This window comes from Pneumocystis jirovecii (genome assembly GCF_001477535.1).
Source record: "Pneumocystis jirovecii RU7 chromosome Unknown supercont1.9, whole genome shotgun sequence".
NCBI lineage: Eukaryota > Fungi > Ascomycota > Pneumocystomycetes > Pneumocystales > Pneumocystaceae > Pneumocystis > Pneumocystis jirovecii.
Window position 1 is genome coordinate 404,368 of NW_017264783.1, and position 19,228 is coordinate 423,595.

At 25.3% G+C, this 19,228-nt stretch overlaps 8 protein-coding genes across 8 annotated transcripts; 3 read left to right on the plus strand and 5 right to left on the minus strand.

Annotated features, from left to right (window-relative positions):
• Positions 1 to 239: 239 nt before the first annotated feature.
• Positions 240 to 1,205, plus strand: T551_02252 (uncharacterized protein; the record flags this gene model as incomplete). The annotated part of the gene is made up of 1 exon (XM_018374515.1): positions 240 to 1,205. The coding sequence occupies one exon, from the start codon at positions 240 to 242 to the stop codon at positions 1,203 to 1,205; it is 966 nt and encodes a 321-aa protein (XP_018229467.1).
• Positions 1,206 to 1,527: 322 nt separating this feature from the next.
• Positions 1,528 to 2,823, minus strand: T551_02253 (uncharacterized protein; the record flags this gene model as incomplete). The annotated part of the gene is made up of 5 exons (XM_018374516.1): positions 1,528 to 1,824; positions 1,872 to 2,031; positions 2,079 to 2,325; positions 2,370 to 2,504; positions 2,550 to 2,823. 5 exons carry the CDS (start codon positions 2,821 to 2,823, stop codon positions 1,528 to 1,530), a joined length of 1,113 nt encoding a protein of 370 aa, XP_018229468.1.
• Positions 2,824 to 3,291: 468 nt separating this feature from the next.
• Positions 3,292 to 3,986, minus strand: T551_02254 (RNA polymerase II subunit B1 CTD phosphatase RTR1; the record flags this gene model as incomplete). Its single annotated transcript, XM_018374517.1, has 2 exons — positions 3,292 to 3,780; positions 3,825 to 3,986. 2 exons carry the CDS (start codon positions 3,984 to 3,986, stop codon positions 3,292 to 3,294), a joined length of 651 nt encoding a protein of 216 aa, XP_018229469.1.
• Positions 3,987 to 4,021: 35 nt separating this feature from the next.
• Positions 4,022 to 7,034, plus strand: T551_02255 (uncharacterized protein; the record flags this gene model as incomplete). Its single annotated transcript, XM_018374518.1, has 4 exons — positions 4,022 to 4,638; positions 4,685 to 4,746; positions 4,789 to 5,329; positions 5,380 to 7,034. Exons 1-4 carry the CDS (start codon positions 4,041 to 4,043, stop codon positions 7,032 to 7,034), a joined length of 2,856 nt encoding a protein of 951 aa, XP_018229470.1. The 5' UTR covers positions 4,022 to 4,040.
• Positions 7,035 to 7,236: 202 nt separating this feature from the next.
• T551_02256 (uncharacterized protein) lies at positions 7,237 to 7,890 on the plus strand (the record flags this gene model as incomplete). Its single annotated transcript, XM_018374519.1, has 8 exons — positions 7,237 to 7,263; positions 7,306 to 7,343; positions 7,388 to 7,403; positions 7,454 to 7,534; positions 7,586 to 7,607; positions 7,656 to 7,740; positions 7,782 to 7,811; positions 7,854 to 7,890. The coding sequence occupies 8 exons, from the start codon at positions 7,237 to 7,239 to the stop codon at positions 7,888 to 7,890; spliced, it is 336 nt and encodes a 111-aa protein (XP_018229471.1).
• A 482-nt stretch (positions 7,891 to 8,372) lies between these two features.
• T551_02257 (uncharacterized protein) lies at positions 8,373 to 12,567 on the minus strand (the record flags this gene model as incomplete). Its single annotated transcript, XM_018374520.1, has 6 exons — positions 8,373 to 11,407; positions 11,454 to 11,964; positions 12,007 to 12,075; positions 12,121 to 12,294; positions 12,339 to 12,420; positions 12,470 to 12,567. The coding sequence occupies 6 exons, from the start codon at positions 12,565 to 12,567 to the stop codon at positions 8,373 to 8,375; spliced, it is 3,969 nt and encodes a 1,322-aa protein (XP_018229472.1).
• Positions 12,568 to 12,852: 285 nt separating this feature from the next.
• T551_02258 (ssDNA-dependent ATPase MGS1) lies at positions 12,853 to 14,979 on the minus strand (the record flags this gene model as incomplete). Its single annotated transcript, XM_018374521.1, has 14 exons — positions 12,853 to 12,933; positions 12,976 to 13,075; positions 13,115 to 13,232; positions 13,278 to 13,362; positions 13,407 to 13,436; positions 13,478 to 13,581; positions 13,622 to 13,771; positions 13,812 to 14,002; positions 14,050 to 14,067; positions 14,114 to 14,163; positions 14,208 to 14,366; positions 14,409 to 14,440; positions 14,481 to 14,820; positions 14,872 to 14,979. 14 exons carry the CDS (start codon positions 14,977 to 14,979, stop codon positions 12,853 to 12,855), a joined length of 1,566 nt encoding a protein of 521 aa, XP_018229473.1.
• Positions 14,980 to 16,136: 1,157 nt separating this feature from the next.
• T551_02259 (uncharacterized protein) lies at positions 16,137 to 17,907 on the minus strand (the record flags this gene model as incomplete). The annotated part of the gene is made up of 2 exons (XM_018374522.1): positions 16,137 to 17,757; positions 17,801 to 17,907. 2 exons carry the CDS (start codon positions 17,905 to 17,907, stop codon positions 16,137 to 16,139), a joined length of 1,728 nt encoding a protein of 575 aa, XP_018229474.1.
• Between the last annotated feature and the right edge of the window lie 1,321 nt (positions 17,908 to 19,228).

Genomic DNA, 19,228 nt, shown 5'->3' on the forward strand with positions numbered 1-19,228 from the left:
TTTTAAAAATATTTTTAACTTTTATAACAATTTAAATGGTAAAAAACCATTTTAAAGAAATTTCAATTATAAATATTTTATTTCTTTAACATTTATAAAATAATTTTCTAAAATTTTAATTTCAAAAATAACTAATTTATTTTTAAAATAATATTTAAAACATTTATAACTTTTATTAACATTTAACTTTTTTAAAAAATCTTATTTAAATAAATATTTAAAAAGTATTTTAAAAAACAATGGATCCAGGAAATTATTATCAGCTTTTAAGAGGATCACGCTTAGTAGCACTTCCACAAGCAATTGGAAAACGGACATCAGAAAAGTATTATCCAACACATCAAATTATAAAATCACCTCCTAGTTCTCATTTCCGAGGAAATTGGGGTCTTAAACGTGATATGCCGCAGATCAGAGCCTCATATATTTCTATTGATTCACTTGATACACTACAACATCAAACACCTTTTGAAAGTGGAAACAATAAATTTAACTTTCTTCAACGCTGGAAGGAAATGAGAATACATTTATATACAACAAAATTAATAAACAATAATAAAAAGGAAGAAAAAGATCTTAAAAATACTCTAAAAACACCAATTTCGCCTTTTGTACCAGTTAAAATATCTAAAAAAAACGCGTTACACAAAAACATATCAGACATGTCGTTTAAAGAATTTAAAAAATATATTCAAAAATTGAAAGCAAAAAAAGAGCATTTCATACAATTTGTAATTCAACAACAAAAAGAGTCTTTATTTGAATATCAACAGACAAAACTTCCTCACTTTTCTAAATCAATTGGATTACAAAAAACATACTTTTTGATAAATAAATATATTGGGGATTTTTTAAACATTCCAGAAAACAATCAAAAAGTTCAAAAAACTCTTCCAAATTCAGGACTAGATTATTGCACTGATGGCTATCTTTCGCCTATTGTAGAGTTTAGGTCAAGAAACAGATCATTTCCAGCCCGTATATTGTCTAAAAAACCAGACGATAAAAAGGTTCTTTTTGGAGGAATAGTTGCTTATGTTTTAGGAAAAAATACAATACCTAAATCTATTAATGGAATAAAAGAAATCCGTGAAGGAATTGTTCCAGTAGTTCCTAAATTTGCACAAATATCACCTGAAGGAAAATTACAAGTCTATGTAACGTTTTTAGATTCAATTAAAGATTGCAAATCATCTAAATGCTAATTTTCAGAAAATGTACTCTAAAACATTCAATTAATTCTTTTTAACATCATCATCCTAACAATAAAAATATTTAAATGGCATAAACAAACTATGATTTTAGGATTTAGGAGTTTTTATTTTTAATATTTTTAAAAAATAAATTAACTAAATACTAATAAAAATATTATATAATTTTTTTTCTATATAAAAACATCTTAAATCTGGTATATATATATCTAAAATATTTACACATATATTTTTATATATAATAATTGTGAAATATTACATTTTTATTAAAAATTATATAAATAAAATATATAGTTTAATAAAAACATAAATATCTTTAATCCAAATCTACGCTATTATAAAAATCAGAATTATTTCTAAATTCATTATATGAGTGAAGATATGTATCAAAATCCCTTGTTTCTAAGGCACGTATTTGTTTTCCAATATCTTTTACTTGCATATTATCAAGATTTTTTTTATTAAAACCAATATTTAATGAAATAAATTCACGAACAGGAGACATCACTGATTCACGACATAACTCTTTTATGTCAGATCCAGAAAATCCATCTGTTTTTAAAACAAGAAAATTAAAATCAAAATCAGGTGCTAACTTTATATCCGAAAGAAACTAGATATAATCAGGAAATAACAATATATATATATATATAAACAAACTAATTTTAAAAGCTTTTCCCTCTGAAAAGCGTTTGGAAGAGGAATAAAAAATCTTTTCGACATTCTTCTCAAAACAGCTTCATCTATATCATTAGGACGATTAGTAGCACCAAGAATCACAATTCTGGAATTTTCATCAGTAGAAAATCCATCCCAAAAACTGTTTATATGGTAAAAAATAAAGAAAAAAAACGTACTTTTCCATACCTCATAAATTCAGCTTTAACCATAGATGTTGCTTCATGATCCATTTTTTGCCTTTTTCCCAAAAAAGAATCAATTTCATCAATAAAAATAATTGTTGGTTCAAGCTTTTTAGCTAAAGAAAAAAGAGCAGCAACCAATCTATTTGATTCACCAAACCATTTATCAGTAAGTGTAGAAATATGCATATTAATAAATGTTGCATTAGAATGATATGCCAAAGCCTTAGCAATCATTGTTTTTCCACATCCTAAAATGAATTAAAACGTATCTATTATCGAATAATAAAAACACCAGGAGGTCCATAAAGAAGAACACCTTTTGGTAAACCCTGAAGAATTTTAGAAGATACAAAAAGTTCTGGATAATTAAAAGGCAGAATAACGGTTTCACGGAGCTCAGATATTATATTTTCAAGACCGCCAATCACTAAATAAAGTAAAACAACACTTAAAAAGCATATATATCATTTACTATCAAAAGTAGTATTAATATCTTTATTTAAAACCACTTCGGTAATAATATCTCTTTCATACTCATTCAAATTCAATTCTTTCCCAGATACTCCAAATTCTTCTTGAAACTTAAGAAGAATATTATTGCTTTTTTTCTTCATTTGTGCTTTACGTTCACTAAATATATCCATACTCTTTATAATTTGCTTAAATAAATAATAAAATGCTATATTAGAAATCAAAAAAATCCCAGAAGAAAGAAAATAGCGTTTAAAAACAGACATATCTTGCATATTTCTGCTTTTTCTATCTATCTATAGAACTTCAAATTTGAATAATGTCTAGATTTAAAAATCAATGCACAATATCGAGATGAATTTCAATTTTAGACATAAATATAAATTTAACAGTATTAAAATATAACCCAAAAAACCAAAAACAGAACAACATTCATTTTATAGCTTTAAAACAAGTTATTTCCAAAAACACTAAGTTGCATTAAAACAATACAAAATCTAAATCTTCCATTTGAAAATCTTAATATTTTTAATATTCATCCTTTAATTTTTATAAATCTAAGCCCTATACAATAAATATCTTTTATTGAACAATACAAAATGTCCTTCCATATTAATTTGATGTTTAAATTTAGTCTATATTAATATAAAACAATTTTCATAAAGTGAAAATCACGTTATGTTATATAAGAGATTGTGAACATATTAAACCATTTCTCCACTAATACTTAAAATGCATATAACTCATTTTGGCAACTTGCCTACTCGCGGAGCAAAACCCTCAATATGCTCATAATCTTTTGCATTAGGAAACCTTTCTACAACATTAGACTTCATCGTTGGAGGTAATCTTTCAATAATAGGAAGTGATGTATTAAGGGAACTCGTACAAGGATTGAGCTGTGAAGTTCTATGTAAAATACGCAAATTAGAATGTTTTGTAGCAAATAAACCATTTGTATTTAAATTCGAGCTAATAATATTTAAACTTGGATCAGTGATATCTTTATGCAATTTAACATCACATGTACTCGTAAAACCACCTATTTGGTCATCTAAAAGACGAATGTCCAAAACTGCTTCAGCATTTCTTAGCCAAAGAGGCTCTGGATTCAGTTGTGCAGCGAAAAATGCGGATTTTTTAAAACAATTGACGGAACAAAAACGTAATAAATTTCTCTGATCATAAATCTTACATTTGCTATACAAAATCCTATAAGGTTGCTTCTGCTTCTACTATTTTATAAGCCTTTAGAACTCAACTTTGTAATCTTTACTCTTGGAGGATTATGGCATAATGGATATCCACATAACTTCTTCAAATTACGCTCTAATAATACATTTTCATAGTCCTGAGGCCTCAACTTTGATCCTACTGCACATAATGTTGCAGAATCTACAGGATTTAGTAATAACAAAATTGCTTGAAGCTCGGACATAATTATGTACAAGTTCAATATCGATAACCTTTTAAAGTCATAGCACCTATCAATATGCAATGTCTGGCTTTATATGACTATATTTCAGAATATCCAGAAGATTTAAAGTTTAAAAAGGGCCAAATAATCAATATTTTAGGCATAGAAAATTCAGAATGGTACATTGGAGAATATGTTGATACAGAAGGTTGTCATTGTACTGGAATATTTCCCAAGAACTATGTACAAGTATCAACTCATATAAACAATAGAAAAATAAGCACAAAAGAAAGTAATATTACAAATATTGAAAGTACACATGACAATGATAAAAACAATAGTAGAAGAATGGATTCAAAAAAATCTGATAGATTTTCTACGGAAAAACCAGAAGATGAAAAGGATGAAAAAAAGTCATTTAAAGAAATCATTGCTTCATTTGATCGTCTTAAAGAGCAAGGAGCTCAAAATACAATTCATAAACATTCATATACACCAAAACTTAGATCATATCTATCTAACACACACATTGATAATACAATGCAACCAGAATCATATAGTTTGACACCAATCCAAACAACTACCCCGTGCAAGAATACTGAAGAAAATGTACCTCAATTAGAATCTCTCAAAAATAGAATTTCAGCTCTTAAGAATATAAAGGTTGATCTACGTAGGTCAATATGGATTAAATGCGCATAGAAATAATTTACTGTTAGCTAATGTTTCCGAAGAAGATACAAGGAAAATTGATATAACGCATGAATGCATAAAAAATGAGGTATATCTAAATATATATTATGATTTAATTAAGTCAAATAAGAATATTTTATCTCATAAACAAAAAAATATAAAAGAGGAAAAAAATGGTGATGAATCAGAAGATAATCAAGAGAAAACACAAGAGTCTATACGTAGTGAAGATGATGATTCTAATATAAAAGAAGAACTTGCTCGTCGTGTTGCTATTCGAGAACGTATAGCGAGAATATCTTATGCTGGTATGAACATGCATATGGCTTTAGGAATATCACAAGAATCCAATAAACATATGAAATCTAAATCGCCTCCAAAAGTGATACCTCACAGTTGTAAAGAAGATAAACATCAAACAGTAGCGCCTATTTTTTCTGTTCAAGTCATCCCATCACCTATAAAACGACCAATTAAAAACTTTCAATCAGATAATACACCTGAAATTCATAGACAAAATCCAAATGATGAATTAATTAATCAAATGAATTCTTTAGAAACAATAGAACAACCACTTTCATCGTTTCATTTATCAACTCCTCAAAAATATAATAATCTTATAAATATTTCTAAGAACGATATTTCTTTCAAAGATGAAAATGATGATTTAGGTATGTGATTAAACTTCATCTGTTTTAATTAATATTAGAAAATTCTATAGCTTATTATACTCCTATGCCTATTTTAGAATCATTTTCAGAAATTCGAAAAGATTCAAAAGACAATTCCCCAAGTTTAAATAAAAAATATATATCTCCAGTCTCAGATGAACAATTTCCTGAAACTTTCAAGCCTTCAAAATTACCACAAAAACCGCTTAAAGAACCACCATCTATACCTGATCATCTTCACTTAACAAATTCATCGAAACTACAAAATGCAACAAATGATTGTATACAAAAACATTCTACACCTTGCAGACCATTAAAACCTTTTTTTATTCCAAAACCTTGTATATTCAAGCAGACGTCTCATAACTTATCTTATAATAATGAATCTTCTAATATATCTCCGAAATCAGAATATATCTTTGAAGGTACACCGGAAAACCATATTCCATATCCATATTTTAAAAACGAATCAGAATATATTTTTAATGAACAATCTTACATTGATAAAAATAAATTCAAAGAAACTAAAACTTCAAAAAATGAAATTACTCATTATAGAGACAACCAGCTAGGTACTAACAATGATAATTATAATTCTAAAAATATAAGTCCTATTTCTTTAACAAATTTACAAAGTTTTACAAACAACAATGAAGAAATAGAAAGAAATATCAATGAAAATGTATTCGTTCAAACTGATGAAATATCATTTAACATACAGAATAAACCAACAAAACATCCAAGCTATTATCAGCTTCAGCATAACTGCTCAGAAGAATATTTTTCTTTACCTGATATACCAGAAACTTATAAAAAATCATATGACTATCAGATTTCAGAAGAAAGGCTATCTGTTCTCGGTAAAATGCCTGTAAATGAATTAACTTCTTACTCTATAGATCAACGTAATATTAATTATGATCCTTTTAATCAAGTAGAATACATTGCACACAATATCGATTTAGAAAAAAATACATTATGGTGGACACTTCCTGATGCACTTCCTTCTGTATTTCAAAATAGAAAAGACATACTTCTAAAATTTTTTGAATCATCACATCTTTTAAAAGATGGGAATACTATAACCACGAAAGAAATTCGTATTCTCTTTCATGATTACAGTGAAACACATATTTTAGCAATATTTAACAAAAAAAATCCAGAAAATGTAAACTTAAAACAAATTCATCGACCTTCTCCAATAAAACCAAATCAAAACCAGTTAGAAATTGCATATGAAAAATTTGGGACTCAAGTAGCAAATTTGGCAAGTCAGCACTTTGGAATAACAGTTGGCGATGGCACTCCATTCGCTTTCATACAAAATATTATTAGTAATATTCCACATGCATTGCCATCTACAGGTGTAAGAGCATATGGTGCATTAATATATCAAAATAGAGCAAATGCATCTATTGATCAAAGGGATGAAATTAAAACAGGTGACATTATTTCATTTCGAAATGCAAAATTTCAAGGTCATAAAGGAAGCTTGCATACAAAATACAGCTCAGAGGTAGGCAAACCAGATCATGTCGCCATAATTATGGAATGGGACGGAACTAAAAGGAAAATTAGAGTATGGGAACAAGGCCGAAACTCAAAAAAAGTTGTTCAATCAAGTTTCAAGCTAAGTGATTTGAAAAGTGGTGAAATTTGTGTTTGGAGAGTTATGTCAAAATCATGGGTTAACTGGGATTCTTAAATATTATTATATAAATATTTTATTGTTTTATTCTATTGTTTATGTTTTCTAAAAATATTTACTTTTTAATATTTCTATATTTAAAAAGCTAACTTTTTTATAACATCGAATTTTAACTCAAACCGAATTATTCGTATCATTTCAATTATTTAATTTCACTGTTTTCTAAAGTAAGATTGCACTTTAAATCCTTTTTCTCATAATGGGTATTATTAAAGAGACTATCAAAGTCAAGATAACCGTATTACATTAAGTTTACTAATATAATCAGGAAGGCAATAGAAAAGACTATCCTACAAAAGGAGATAGGTAAAATTTTGTTTTATTATATTTATAAAGCTTACTTTTTTTAGAGTTTCTATACATTATGTATGTTATTTTGGGTATAAAATAAAAACCTCAATAACTTTTAATATTAGACAGGAACACTTGAGAATGGAAAAAAAATAGATTCTTCGTATGATAGAGGTAGACCTTTTGCTACAATTATTGGAACGGGGGTATATTAAGCATAATTTTTTATATACAACTGTCTTAACATAAATATATAGCAAGTTATTCGTGGCTGGGATGGTATATTTTTAAATGTTTTTTTTAAATAACAATTAATTTTTTTTAAAGAAGCTATTCTTCAAATGAGTGTTGGTGAACGGGCTAAACTTATAATTACTGGAGATTATGGGTATGGTCAAGCAGGGTATCCAGGGTAGAAAATATGAATTTGCAAGAAATACTTAAATATTATAGTATAATACCCCCAAATGCAACTTTGATATTGTAAGAAATAAATTTAATATTGTCAAATATCTAACATATTAGTGATATCGAATTGCTGGAAATAAACGGAAAATCTTAATTCATACACTTAAAATTAATAAAGTTGCTAAATAAAAAATTACTAATTCAACAAACGCTTATATTACATGGCAACTTTAATCCAATATTAATCTATGTTGTAAAAGTATTTTTTAGAAACTAATATTAAAACAAAATTTGCATTAAACTTAGTATTCATAGAAACTACAACACATTTAAAATGAATTAATGTTTACAACTACCAAAATCACCAAATTATAAAGAACTACTTCATACATATTATCTTCAAAAAAATAATTTTATATTTGAACAATTAATCCCTGTTATATCTTTAAAATTTCTAACTTTTTTTTTTTCAAATCTCCATTTAATATAAACAATTAACCCCTTGATGGGATATCCAACCTTCCAATACCAAACCAGGTATTTTTATATTTTAACTCAACTGAATGTTATAAATTTTAAATAAAATATATTATTTTAAAAAAATGTTACGTTATCTTAAAAATAGCTTTATAAGATCTACTTAAGCCTATTTCTTAAAGATCGAACTCTTTCTGAAGAAGGTTCTACATCATTATTGTTAGATGAAACATTGCGACGTTTAGATGTTTTTTCTTGAACATCTAAGACAGTTCGAGATATATTTCTTTTTTTTAAATTTTGTTTTTTATTTTGTTCTAGAGATATTTCAGTTGCTACTTCAGCAGTAATATTACCATTTTTTTGAAAAACCTGTGTTTTATTTCGTGAATTCTTCACATTAGTAAGATTCGTAGAATCAAAATGATTTTTGGATTCAACAGCTTTCCCATTTAATGCAGCAGTATTTCTTGTTATTCTTATACGCTTTTTCGAAGGACTTCGTTTTAATTTTTCAGAAACATCGATAAAAAAACTTTTCTCTATCAATGACTTTTTCCGTTTTTTTTTAGAAGTTTTTGCTTGTTCAGCTAATTTAATAACATTGTCATTATTTTCATTTACACAATTTGATCTTTTAAGACTTCTTGTTACTCTACGATTACTACAATACACCTTTTCTTGAGAAATTGTAGTATTGCATTTATAATTTTTAAGAGGATTATTATTAGCATCATCATTGTTAACTTTAGACCTTTCCTTTATTCTATTTGATGCACGAATTGGTTTTAGTTGTGTTTTTTTACCAGATTTCCTTACTGTAGAATCTTCGATATTTTCTTTGCAAACATTTAGTTTAGTTGCTTTTTCTGCTAAGTCAATAGAAACATTTTCAATATTTTGCAATTGTGCTTTCGAAATAGAAGTTTTTTTGTTACTTATACTATCCTCAACACCAACAAACAATGAACTTATAGCCATAGGCTGGAAACATTGATCAACTTGAATAACTAAGTTAGATTCCAAAGAATTATGCATTCTAAAGATATTTTCGTCACTTTTTTCTATAAATAAAGATTCATTTGTAAATTCATTCACTACTCCATCAGAAAAAGTATTTGTTTCATTTATCATAATATCATTAAAAAAAACACTATTTTCTTCAAAATCATTTAATTCATCATATTTCTGAAAATTTAAAAAATTAGTATTATCCTTAGTTAAATAAATATTCTTATGAAAGACATCCTTATCCCCTCTGTTAACGTGAACATGTTGATTTTGAAGACACATGTTACTTGGTGATCCCATAAAAATTGTATTTTCAACTTGGTCAAAAAGAAGTAAATTGCTTAAATTAGAGTCATTATTTTTAATATTATCATATTTTAATGAAGGAATGGACATATTCCGAGAACTATTATATTTCTCATAACCATATACAGAACATTCACCTATAGGAATATACTGATCATAGTCGCGGATTTGAGCTACTAGTTTCATATCATTAGACTGAAATTTCTGCATATCAGTTTGAAATAAATTCAAACTCATTTTTTCTTGTTCCTCCTTAAAAATATGATGCTTGAATAATTCCGAAAAAGAATCATTATCCTTAAAATTAAACTTATTACTTAATTTTTGAGTATTTTCTGAAAACAATTCCAGATCAATAGCAGTTGAACAAGACAATTTAGCAAAATTAAGTAAATGATCATTAGGAATTCCTATATTAATCTCCCTAACATTTTGGTCCAATAATTTAACTTTAGACTTATTTACACTAACACTATTATTTATATATAGTTTTTGTATGTCATCCGGACTATTTTTCAAGATATTCTTATGATCTATATTATTTGTAATAACTTCCGAACTCATACCATTTTCAATAGACTCGCTCATGTCTATGTATAAATTCTTACTAGAATGCAAATCCTTCTCTTCATTATTCAATGAAAGAAAAATATTATTAGACTCTTCATTTTCGTTAATTATAGAATCAGATATATCCGTAATTTCAAAATTCTTTTTATCACTATAATCAATATGAAAGTTTTGAAAACTATCAATTCCAAAATTAAATTTATCTAAATTACAATTCAAAGTAACACCCATTTCTCGTGAAACATCCTTAACTAATTTTGATTTGAAGCTATTACATGCTAATTTATCCATCGATTTTGTCCGAATATTTGGAGAACGGTACAACTTCATTTTTTTCCCAGGGGCAGTAAGAGCCCATTTACCAGGAGAAAAAACTTTATCAATATCTTTTAACCGACTTACTGAGGGATGCCGATTCAAACAATTCATATTGGCTACTGACAAATTATTTAATAAAGCATTTTCATTAATTGAGTGAATAGGTGACTCATAAAGCTTTTGCTTTTTACCATTAAATGTAACAGCCCATTTTCCAGGAGAAAATGTTTTAAATTCTGGACAAACTGTCTTTGGCTTAATATTATCCTCTAAATCATTATTATAACGTTGTTTTATTTTATCAAAATCGCATAAAACTGTATTATAAATTGCATCATTTTTCAAAGATACATTATATTCTAATGGCATCAACAAATTAGCATTATTTTCCTTAGAACCACTATCCAAGGAAAATAGTGGTGTTGATCCCAAAAGCTTTTTTTCGGAATCATTTAAAATTAAAAATTCCAAAGGAGTTGTAGGTAAATTATCATGTTTTTTAGTCATTGATTTTACCTTGGTAATATAGGTAGATGAGACAAAAGAAGAATCAGATATTGAACGTCTAAGCCGTAAATTCATAAGTGTAGGATTATTCAAGACATTAGAAGCCATAAAAGAAGAAAAACTTGATCTCTTTTTATACCTATTTCGTTTTATAACATTTTCAAGTCGAGGTGGTAAATCGCGTGTATCAATATAATACTTCTTAGTAAAATGTAAAATTGGAGAACCTTGTTTTAACGGCGAAGGATGACTATTCGGCAAAATACTACAAGATTTTTCTTTTGGAGGACTAAAAAAAGAATTTTCTTCTAACTTAAGAGTTCGAAAACCACAAGAATAATCATTGATTTCAGATGTATTTATTTTCTTTTGTGGAAGAATCTTCGAAAAAAATGTTGAATGTGATAATATTTCTTTATATTTTTGAAACTCTAACTGGTTTTCTTTTAAGAAAGAATCACGCAAATCTTTCTTCACGAGTTCTAATATGATATAAATATTTCAATCGTCATAATATTTCTAAATTACCATTAACTTCATTGGAAAAAATAATATCCTTTTCAATTGATATAAAATCCATAATTAAACCGAAATCCTGAGGTATAGGTTTGAAAGGCTTTTTTGATACTAAAACGTCTATTGGAGATTTATCGGTAAAAACAAAAGCTATATTAGGAACAATTAAAAATCTTGTGCTTTTACTTTGCATCATACCTTTTGATTTGGAATCAGACTTAGAGAAATTATCCATTATTTGAACATCTCGACCTATAATGCTGCCTACTCCTGGACCAAGTATTTCATTTTCGATAAAACTTTTATTAAATTTATATTTCTTTGGAGAACATAAAATAGCTAAAGCCGAATCTTTTGAATTAAAAGTCTCATTTAAGGATGTCATTCCATTTTCTAACTTTGAATCGATTATATCAAATGAATCTTTAGTTTCTGATACAATATTTTCTGAAACATTGTTTTTTGCAGATATTTGTAGATTAAGCTGATTTTCTCTATTTATAGAAGGAGTAACAACAACATCCTTAAAATGGTCAATAATATTTTAAGACTTTAAACTACAAACTTTATTTTTTGAAAATAATAAAGATGCTTTCTTTGATTTAATAGAAATATGCATTTTTGATTGAGGAGTCTTTACGGATTAACACAAAAACTTCAAAACAAATATCTAACTTACATATATCACTATTTGATCAGCTTTTTTTTTGTCTATTGGATATTCCCATCGAAACTTATGGCCTGCAAGACTAATAATATCACCCGTATTTAATTGGAACCTCTTATTTTCAGAAATATTCAATTCCTTGTTGTTAACGAAAGTGCCGTTTATGCTTAAATTCTCCAAAAATGCCTAATTCTAAGATAAGAAAAATTAATCTAATTAATCTAATTTACATTTCCATTATCATCAATTTCAAGACGGGCATGTTGGCGTGAAATAAGTTCATCATACAATCTTACATCACACGACAGATGTCTCCAGCAATTCATCAGTTTATTTTTACTTTTTTAAACCAATATTCTACCTTCCAAAAGTATTTAATCTTTTCGTAATTGGAAATTGTGCATATTCTTCCTCAGTACCTTTCCTGAGAACAAAGAGAGTACCAAGACGAGAAACCATCTAAACGATAGTTCTCAAAAGATTTCAATACACTCTCTATTTTTTATAGTCTCCTATAATTCTTTATTTTTATAAGTTGTTATCACTCGAAAAACAAAAACAATACGTTATCACGTGAATTTACAAATAAACGATAAGAACTAATTTAAAAAAATCTATAAAAAATTTTGAAATTTAAACATAACAAAATGAATTAAGAAATACAAATCGACCACGTATACAATAACACAGTATACGTTTACAAAGTCGTTATTAAATAATGTAAAATTCTTAGATGATTAGAAACTATTTTAAAAGTTCTGAATCTACTATTTTTTTTTCATCTATATCCAAAAATACTCGTGTTTTTAATGTAGCTGGTAAATACTAAGATAATTATTAACCATAATTATTTAATAATAACTATACTTCTTGTTTTACTTTTCCATCTTCATAAAGAGGATTATACTTATAACCTACACCATAACCAAGCTCATTCATTAAAGTCGTAGGACAATTTCGGATATGCCTATTCGTGTTAAATATAAATAAGATTCAAATATATTACAGTGGAATTTCAGCACTAAATGCACCCTCCTCTGTTTTAAGAACGTCCTTAACATGATTTAATGCTGAATAAATTCTAATTGATTTTTTTGCTTCTGACAAATAAACAGCAGCATGAGCTGCGTAAAAATTACATCATAACAATAATAACAACAACAACAAACCTAAAAAAATATCTGCTTCAGGCATCCCTACAAATTGAACGGCCTGATAAACCGACGTTGCTAAAAGAAGCGCATTATTGTCAGACTATTTTATTCAAATTATGCAATTCTTTGTTTTATAAAACCTACTGTTCCAATATCTTCAGAAGCAATACGTACCTAAAAAAGTAAAAAAAAAACAAAAAGAAAATAAAAAATACCATCCTACGGGCAATATAAAGAGGATCTTCACCACCAAGAAGCATTCTTCCAAGATAATATAGTGCTGCATTAGCATCAGAACCACGAATACTTTTATGAAATGCTATTAATAATCAGTATAAAAATGAATTATACTAAAATACCAGATATAGTATCATAATGAGAATCACCAATACGATCATAAATAAAGGATGTCCTTTGAAAAATATTCTTTATATTTTCTTTTGTAATTACATCTCGATCATTAACTTTAGAGTTTAATATCATTTCCAATATATTTAACGCAATTCGAGCTTATAACATTAATAAAATAGTAAGAAAAGGAAAAACTACCATCACCATCAGACAAATTTGCTAAATATTCCAGAATATTATCATCAATATTAATTATATTTTCTGAGGACTGTTTAATTATTGATATAGCATTTTTCAAGATTTTATAAATGTGTGTTGAAGAAAGTTTTTTTAAAACAAATACCTTACATCGAGAAAGTAAAGCATTATTTATCTTAAAACTGGGATTTCTAATAAAATGATTAAAATTATAAATCTATTCCAAAGAATGATTTACTCAGTAGTAGCACCAATTCTTTATAAATAAATACTTATATATATATATATATATATATACTTACAATGTAATTATTCCCTTTTCTATATATGGCAAAAAAATATTTTGTTGCATCTATATTCGTAGTTAGTATAAATATTAAAAAAAGTCAATATAACCTTATTAAATTGTTGAATCTCATCTACAAATATAATTGTTTTACGTCCTGTTAAAGACAAAGTTCTTTTTGCTTCATCAAAAGCCTTTTTAAGATTACATATATGAGTAGATGCTCCGGAAAATTCCTTAAATTGTTTATTTGTAATTTTTGAAATTATCTAGAATAATTAATTCTAAAAATATATATATTAAATAAATACTCTTGCTAATGTAGTCTTTCCTATTCCAGATGCTAGAAGATTAAATCTTTTTCATAAATATAACCAACATACTTCCCCATAATATAAAAGATGGACATTTATCATTTTCAATTAATTTCCGAAGTAAACCATGTTTTCCAATCAGATCTTCTTGACCTACAAAATCATCAAATGTCTGAGGGCGAACTTTTTCTGAAAGAGGAATATATGATTCGACATTATTGTTATTATTGATTTTTTTTGAAAATTTCATTAAGTCAAATTCATTTTGTTCTGTTTTTCTTTTAAATAAGGATGAACAAGATAAAGTATTTTCAGAAAATTTAGGATGTTTTTTATAAAAAAAAGATTTAAAATTCATAGAATTTTCACTGTCATATAATTTTTGTTGAGTCAAATTTAAAGAATTAGACTAATTCCAGATTTCAAAATTTTTTTAATTAAATATAAATATTTAACCTACAAACTTTTTGCCGTAATCTTCACATTTTTTATCCAAATGAATGTTTATTAAATCAATATCAACATTTTTTCCACATATAGGACATGACACATGGAGTTTTTCACTCATTTTTATTATGCGTAAGGACTATAAACACTTAATATTAAAGAATTAAAGGATAAGGTAGTTCTTAAATATATATAATTACTTACTTGCTAATGTTAATATTTTGAAAGGACATGTTAATAAAAAATACGTATATAAAATATATTAATACTAAATAGATATTTCTTATTAACATTCTAATAATAATGAATCAAGTTTTTATATAAAATTTTTATATTAAAAATATTAAAAATTAATATCTAATTATTATATATTCATATTTATTATATTTATATTTATTAAATATAAACAAATTTAAAAAAATTAAAAATAACACTAGAATATAATCAAAAATATAAAATATAACTAAAAATATCAATAGTTCAAATTTGTTAAATAACTATAAAACAATTATAAAAGACACAAATATTATAATCAAAAAAACATAGTACTTGTAATCGTTTTAAGATATAAAAAATAAAAAGTTTCATTTATTTTAATTAATTGCTCTATATATTGTTAAATAAAATATGTTCTATAATTTTATTATTAAACGGAATTAACAATAATGAATATATTTTTATTTTTTTAAAAGAAAAATATATATTAAAATAACAATTAAATTTAAAACCAAAACAAATTAATTAATAATTTATGATATTCTTGAATAAATATAAACTAAAAAATAATTTTATGCAAAATTTTAAAATATTAAATCTGTAACACTAAAATATCAAAATTACAACTCTTGAAAGTTAATAATAAATATGAATTTATAAAAATTAAATATTATATTTAAGCAAACTCAAATTATAATATACAAATATAAGTGTAAAAACCATAAACTAGTATATTTAATAAAAATAATTATATATTATATACAAATGAATTATGCTTTTAAAATTAGAACAAATATACCAAAACCTAATAAAATCCAGTTATCATAATAATGCAAAAGTAATTTTCACTTATAAAATTGAATGTAAAAATGTAGCAATATTATGATTTTTACAAAATTTCCAAGTAAAAAAAATCAACATTAATAAATATAAAAATAAAACCATATTTCAATTTTCAACTATATTATTTATTATTACTTAGTAAATAATTGCTTTTATGGAATTACATACAATAACCTATATAATAATCCTATTATCCTAGAAAGAAATAGTATTATGTTTTTAATCAATATTTGATCTTACAAAAGCATCCGGTAGTATAGAAACAAAAATAGGTTGGGATGGAATAGGAAACCATAAATGTCTCGCAGTATAAAATACACTTAATTTTTCAAAAGCAAATTTATTATTAATAACAACAGCTGATGCAATATGATTCGATACTGTAGTAATAATAAGCCTAATCAAATGCTGATGAGGGTATATTCTATCCTTAGTCCCATTATTAAAGTTTTGAAAGTGTTCCAGTGAAGGCGTAATATATCCTATATCTGAAGTTGAAAAAGTGCTCTCTGATATCGAATTAGAAACAATAGTTTCTTGCGAGTAATGACAATTTGTAGAAGAATTAGAACTTTCTATTATACTATCTTTATTCTTTTGAAAAGAAAACGAAATATTTCTTTGACTATGATTCATAGAAGTCCTCATTGCTAATTTATCTAAAGACTGGTGTTTTAAATTAACTTCAGAATTAACAAAGAACTGAGAAGAAACTGATTTACTCATAAAAAAATTACTCAAATTACTAACAGAAGAACAAACAGAAAGATACGTATTTTTTGGAACCAAAAATTTACCAATTAAAATATCTTTTCGTGCACGTCTCACAAGAAAAAGTGGATTTGGATCAAAAGGAGCTTCTTTTTCAGAAATACGATATCTATTAACAATCATCCATAAAATAGTGTTAGTGCATATAATCCATGTAGATAATAATGAAACCAGAAGATGAACAGGTATGTCTACTTTTAAGATTTCAAAAAGACATTCTTTTTTTTGATCTTCTATATTAATAATACTATGATTATTCGAAAAATTAAATAAATTATCATGAAGCATAGCAAAATCAATAGATAACTCATTTTCTGATCCACGAGTTAATAACCATTGAACATAATCAAAACTATTTATATATGTTTCAGAATCACCGGACCGTTTAATCAAAAGGTCTGAAATAACTTTTATAAACTCATTCTTAGCTTTCAAAGCATTAGAATCATAAGAGTGAGATTTTTCCAAAGATTTATGAATAGTGTTAATAAGCTGTAATATATGCTCATAGTCAGATTCATAAGAGCCAAAAAAAATAGAAAGCAAAGCTCTACTAACAATACTATCAATAAATCTCCTCAAATCTATAGAATTTGATGCATTGTGACTTAAAGCAACTAGTGCCTCTGATGCAATACATGAATAATAATGTCCTCCAATATTTGTACGAGAAGGAGAAAATGCATGTGCTAAACATAAATTACTTGCTTTAGAAAAACGTGAACGGCGCCCAAAATTATCGATTTTACCCATTTGTTTAGAATCTTTAAATATATGACGCCAATTTTGACGTAATGCAGCATCCCAAGATAATACAGACTCATCTGTTAATAGGAATTGGTTACCTACACAAGACTCCAATGGTAAAATAATTGAAAGGCATGTATATGGTTTAACAACATCAATCCAAATCATACCCAAATGAGATGTTTTAGAAACAGCAGTTAGAAGATACTGTATAGGATTTCGGTTAAAATCCCTAATTCTTTTCCAAGGAGGCAGAAAATATATAGCTGGTGATGAAGGATATGACGGATATGGATAATAAAGTCTTGGACGATAATAAAATCTAAAAATATTAACAGAAAAAAAACAAACATTAAGATACATACACATAAAGTGAAAATATGAATACCAAAGCAATTAGTATAACAACCCATGGCGATGCAACTACCGCAATTACTTTACTTGACGTATCATAAACATTATTAGGAAGCATTAACGCTAATTAAAAAAACAAATTATAAAATTCAACTTTTCAAAATCTCAATAGTAATTTTAAACTAAAAAAATGAAATATTATCTCTATTTAATCTCGCTTATCCTATATTTCCATAAGCACCATCTAGAGATTTTTGATTAATATATATAAATAAATTTTTATATAAAAACCTAAATATAAATATTATCAAAAATATTTTTAGAATATCATTTAATCATGATCAGATCAAAAAACCCTAATTTTAAAGACAAACATTAAATAACCTAACCCTACTTCATGAAATTAAAATTTAGAAAATAAATATAATATTTATAAAATTTGATCTATAAAAAATAAAATAAAAATAACTATATTTTTTCTTAAATATAGTAAAAAATTATACTTTTAAAGCAAATATTTAGAAAAGAAATTTATTTAAATTTATCTAAAAAAATATATTAAAAAATAATAAATAAAAATACTATGTCTATATATATATTACCTACTTTAAATTTTTATTTATTTTTATTTATTTTTATTTATTTTTATTTATTATTTTATATTAATTTTTAAATTTAAAATAGCAATATTAAACTTAAAAGTATTCTAATTATGTTACTTATGATTTATAATATATACATTTATGTCAAATCTAAACGGAATTAGTCTTTATTATAATATAACACAATTCTTATATTTCTATGTTCCTAATCTAAATTCTAAAATAAAAATTAAAAATTATAAAAAGAAAAAACTATAAATAAAACAAATTGCTATTGAAAAATAAAAAAATTATTACTAAATAAAATTATGCTATTTAAATACTTTTTTAAAAAATGTTTCATATAAAAACTTAATTTTATAAAAAAAAATAAATTTAGTAAAAAATATAATATAATTCTTATCTCTTATTTATATTTTTAATTTCGCAATTATATTTTTTAAAGTTTAATGCATCATACTTTGACCTTATTAAAAACTATATTTTAACTATGATTCTAAAAAATAATGAAACCAAGTACAAAATAAATCCAAAAAACATTTTTTTGAATTAAAAAGATATTATACAAACTAAATTAAAAAAAAAGAATAATTGGAAAAACATAAAAATTTGAACTCTAATAAAAAATAAACAAAAGCATATCTTAAAATCAAAACTCAAAGAAAACATCAAAAATAAAATGAAAAATACATACTAAAATAAAATAATAATTAAAATAGCAAAAATAACGAAATATCATTCGTTATAGGAAAAATGATATTTTTACAAAAAAACCATAAGACATAATAATCAAATATATTAGATTGAAATAAAACTACGAAAAATCAAATATTAAAT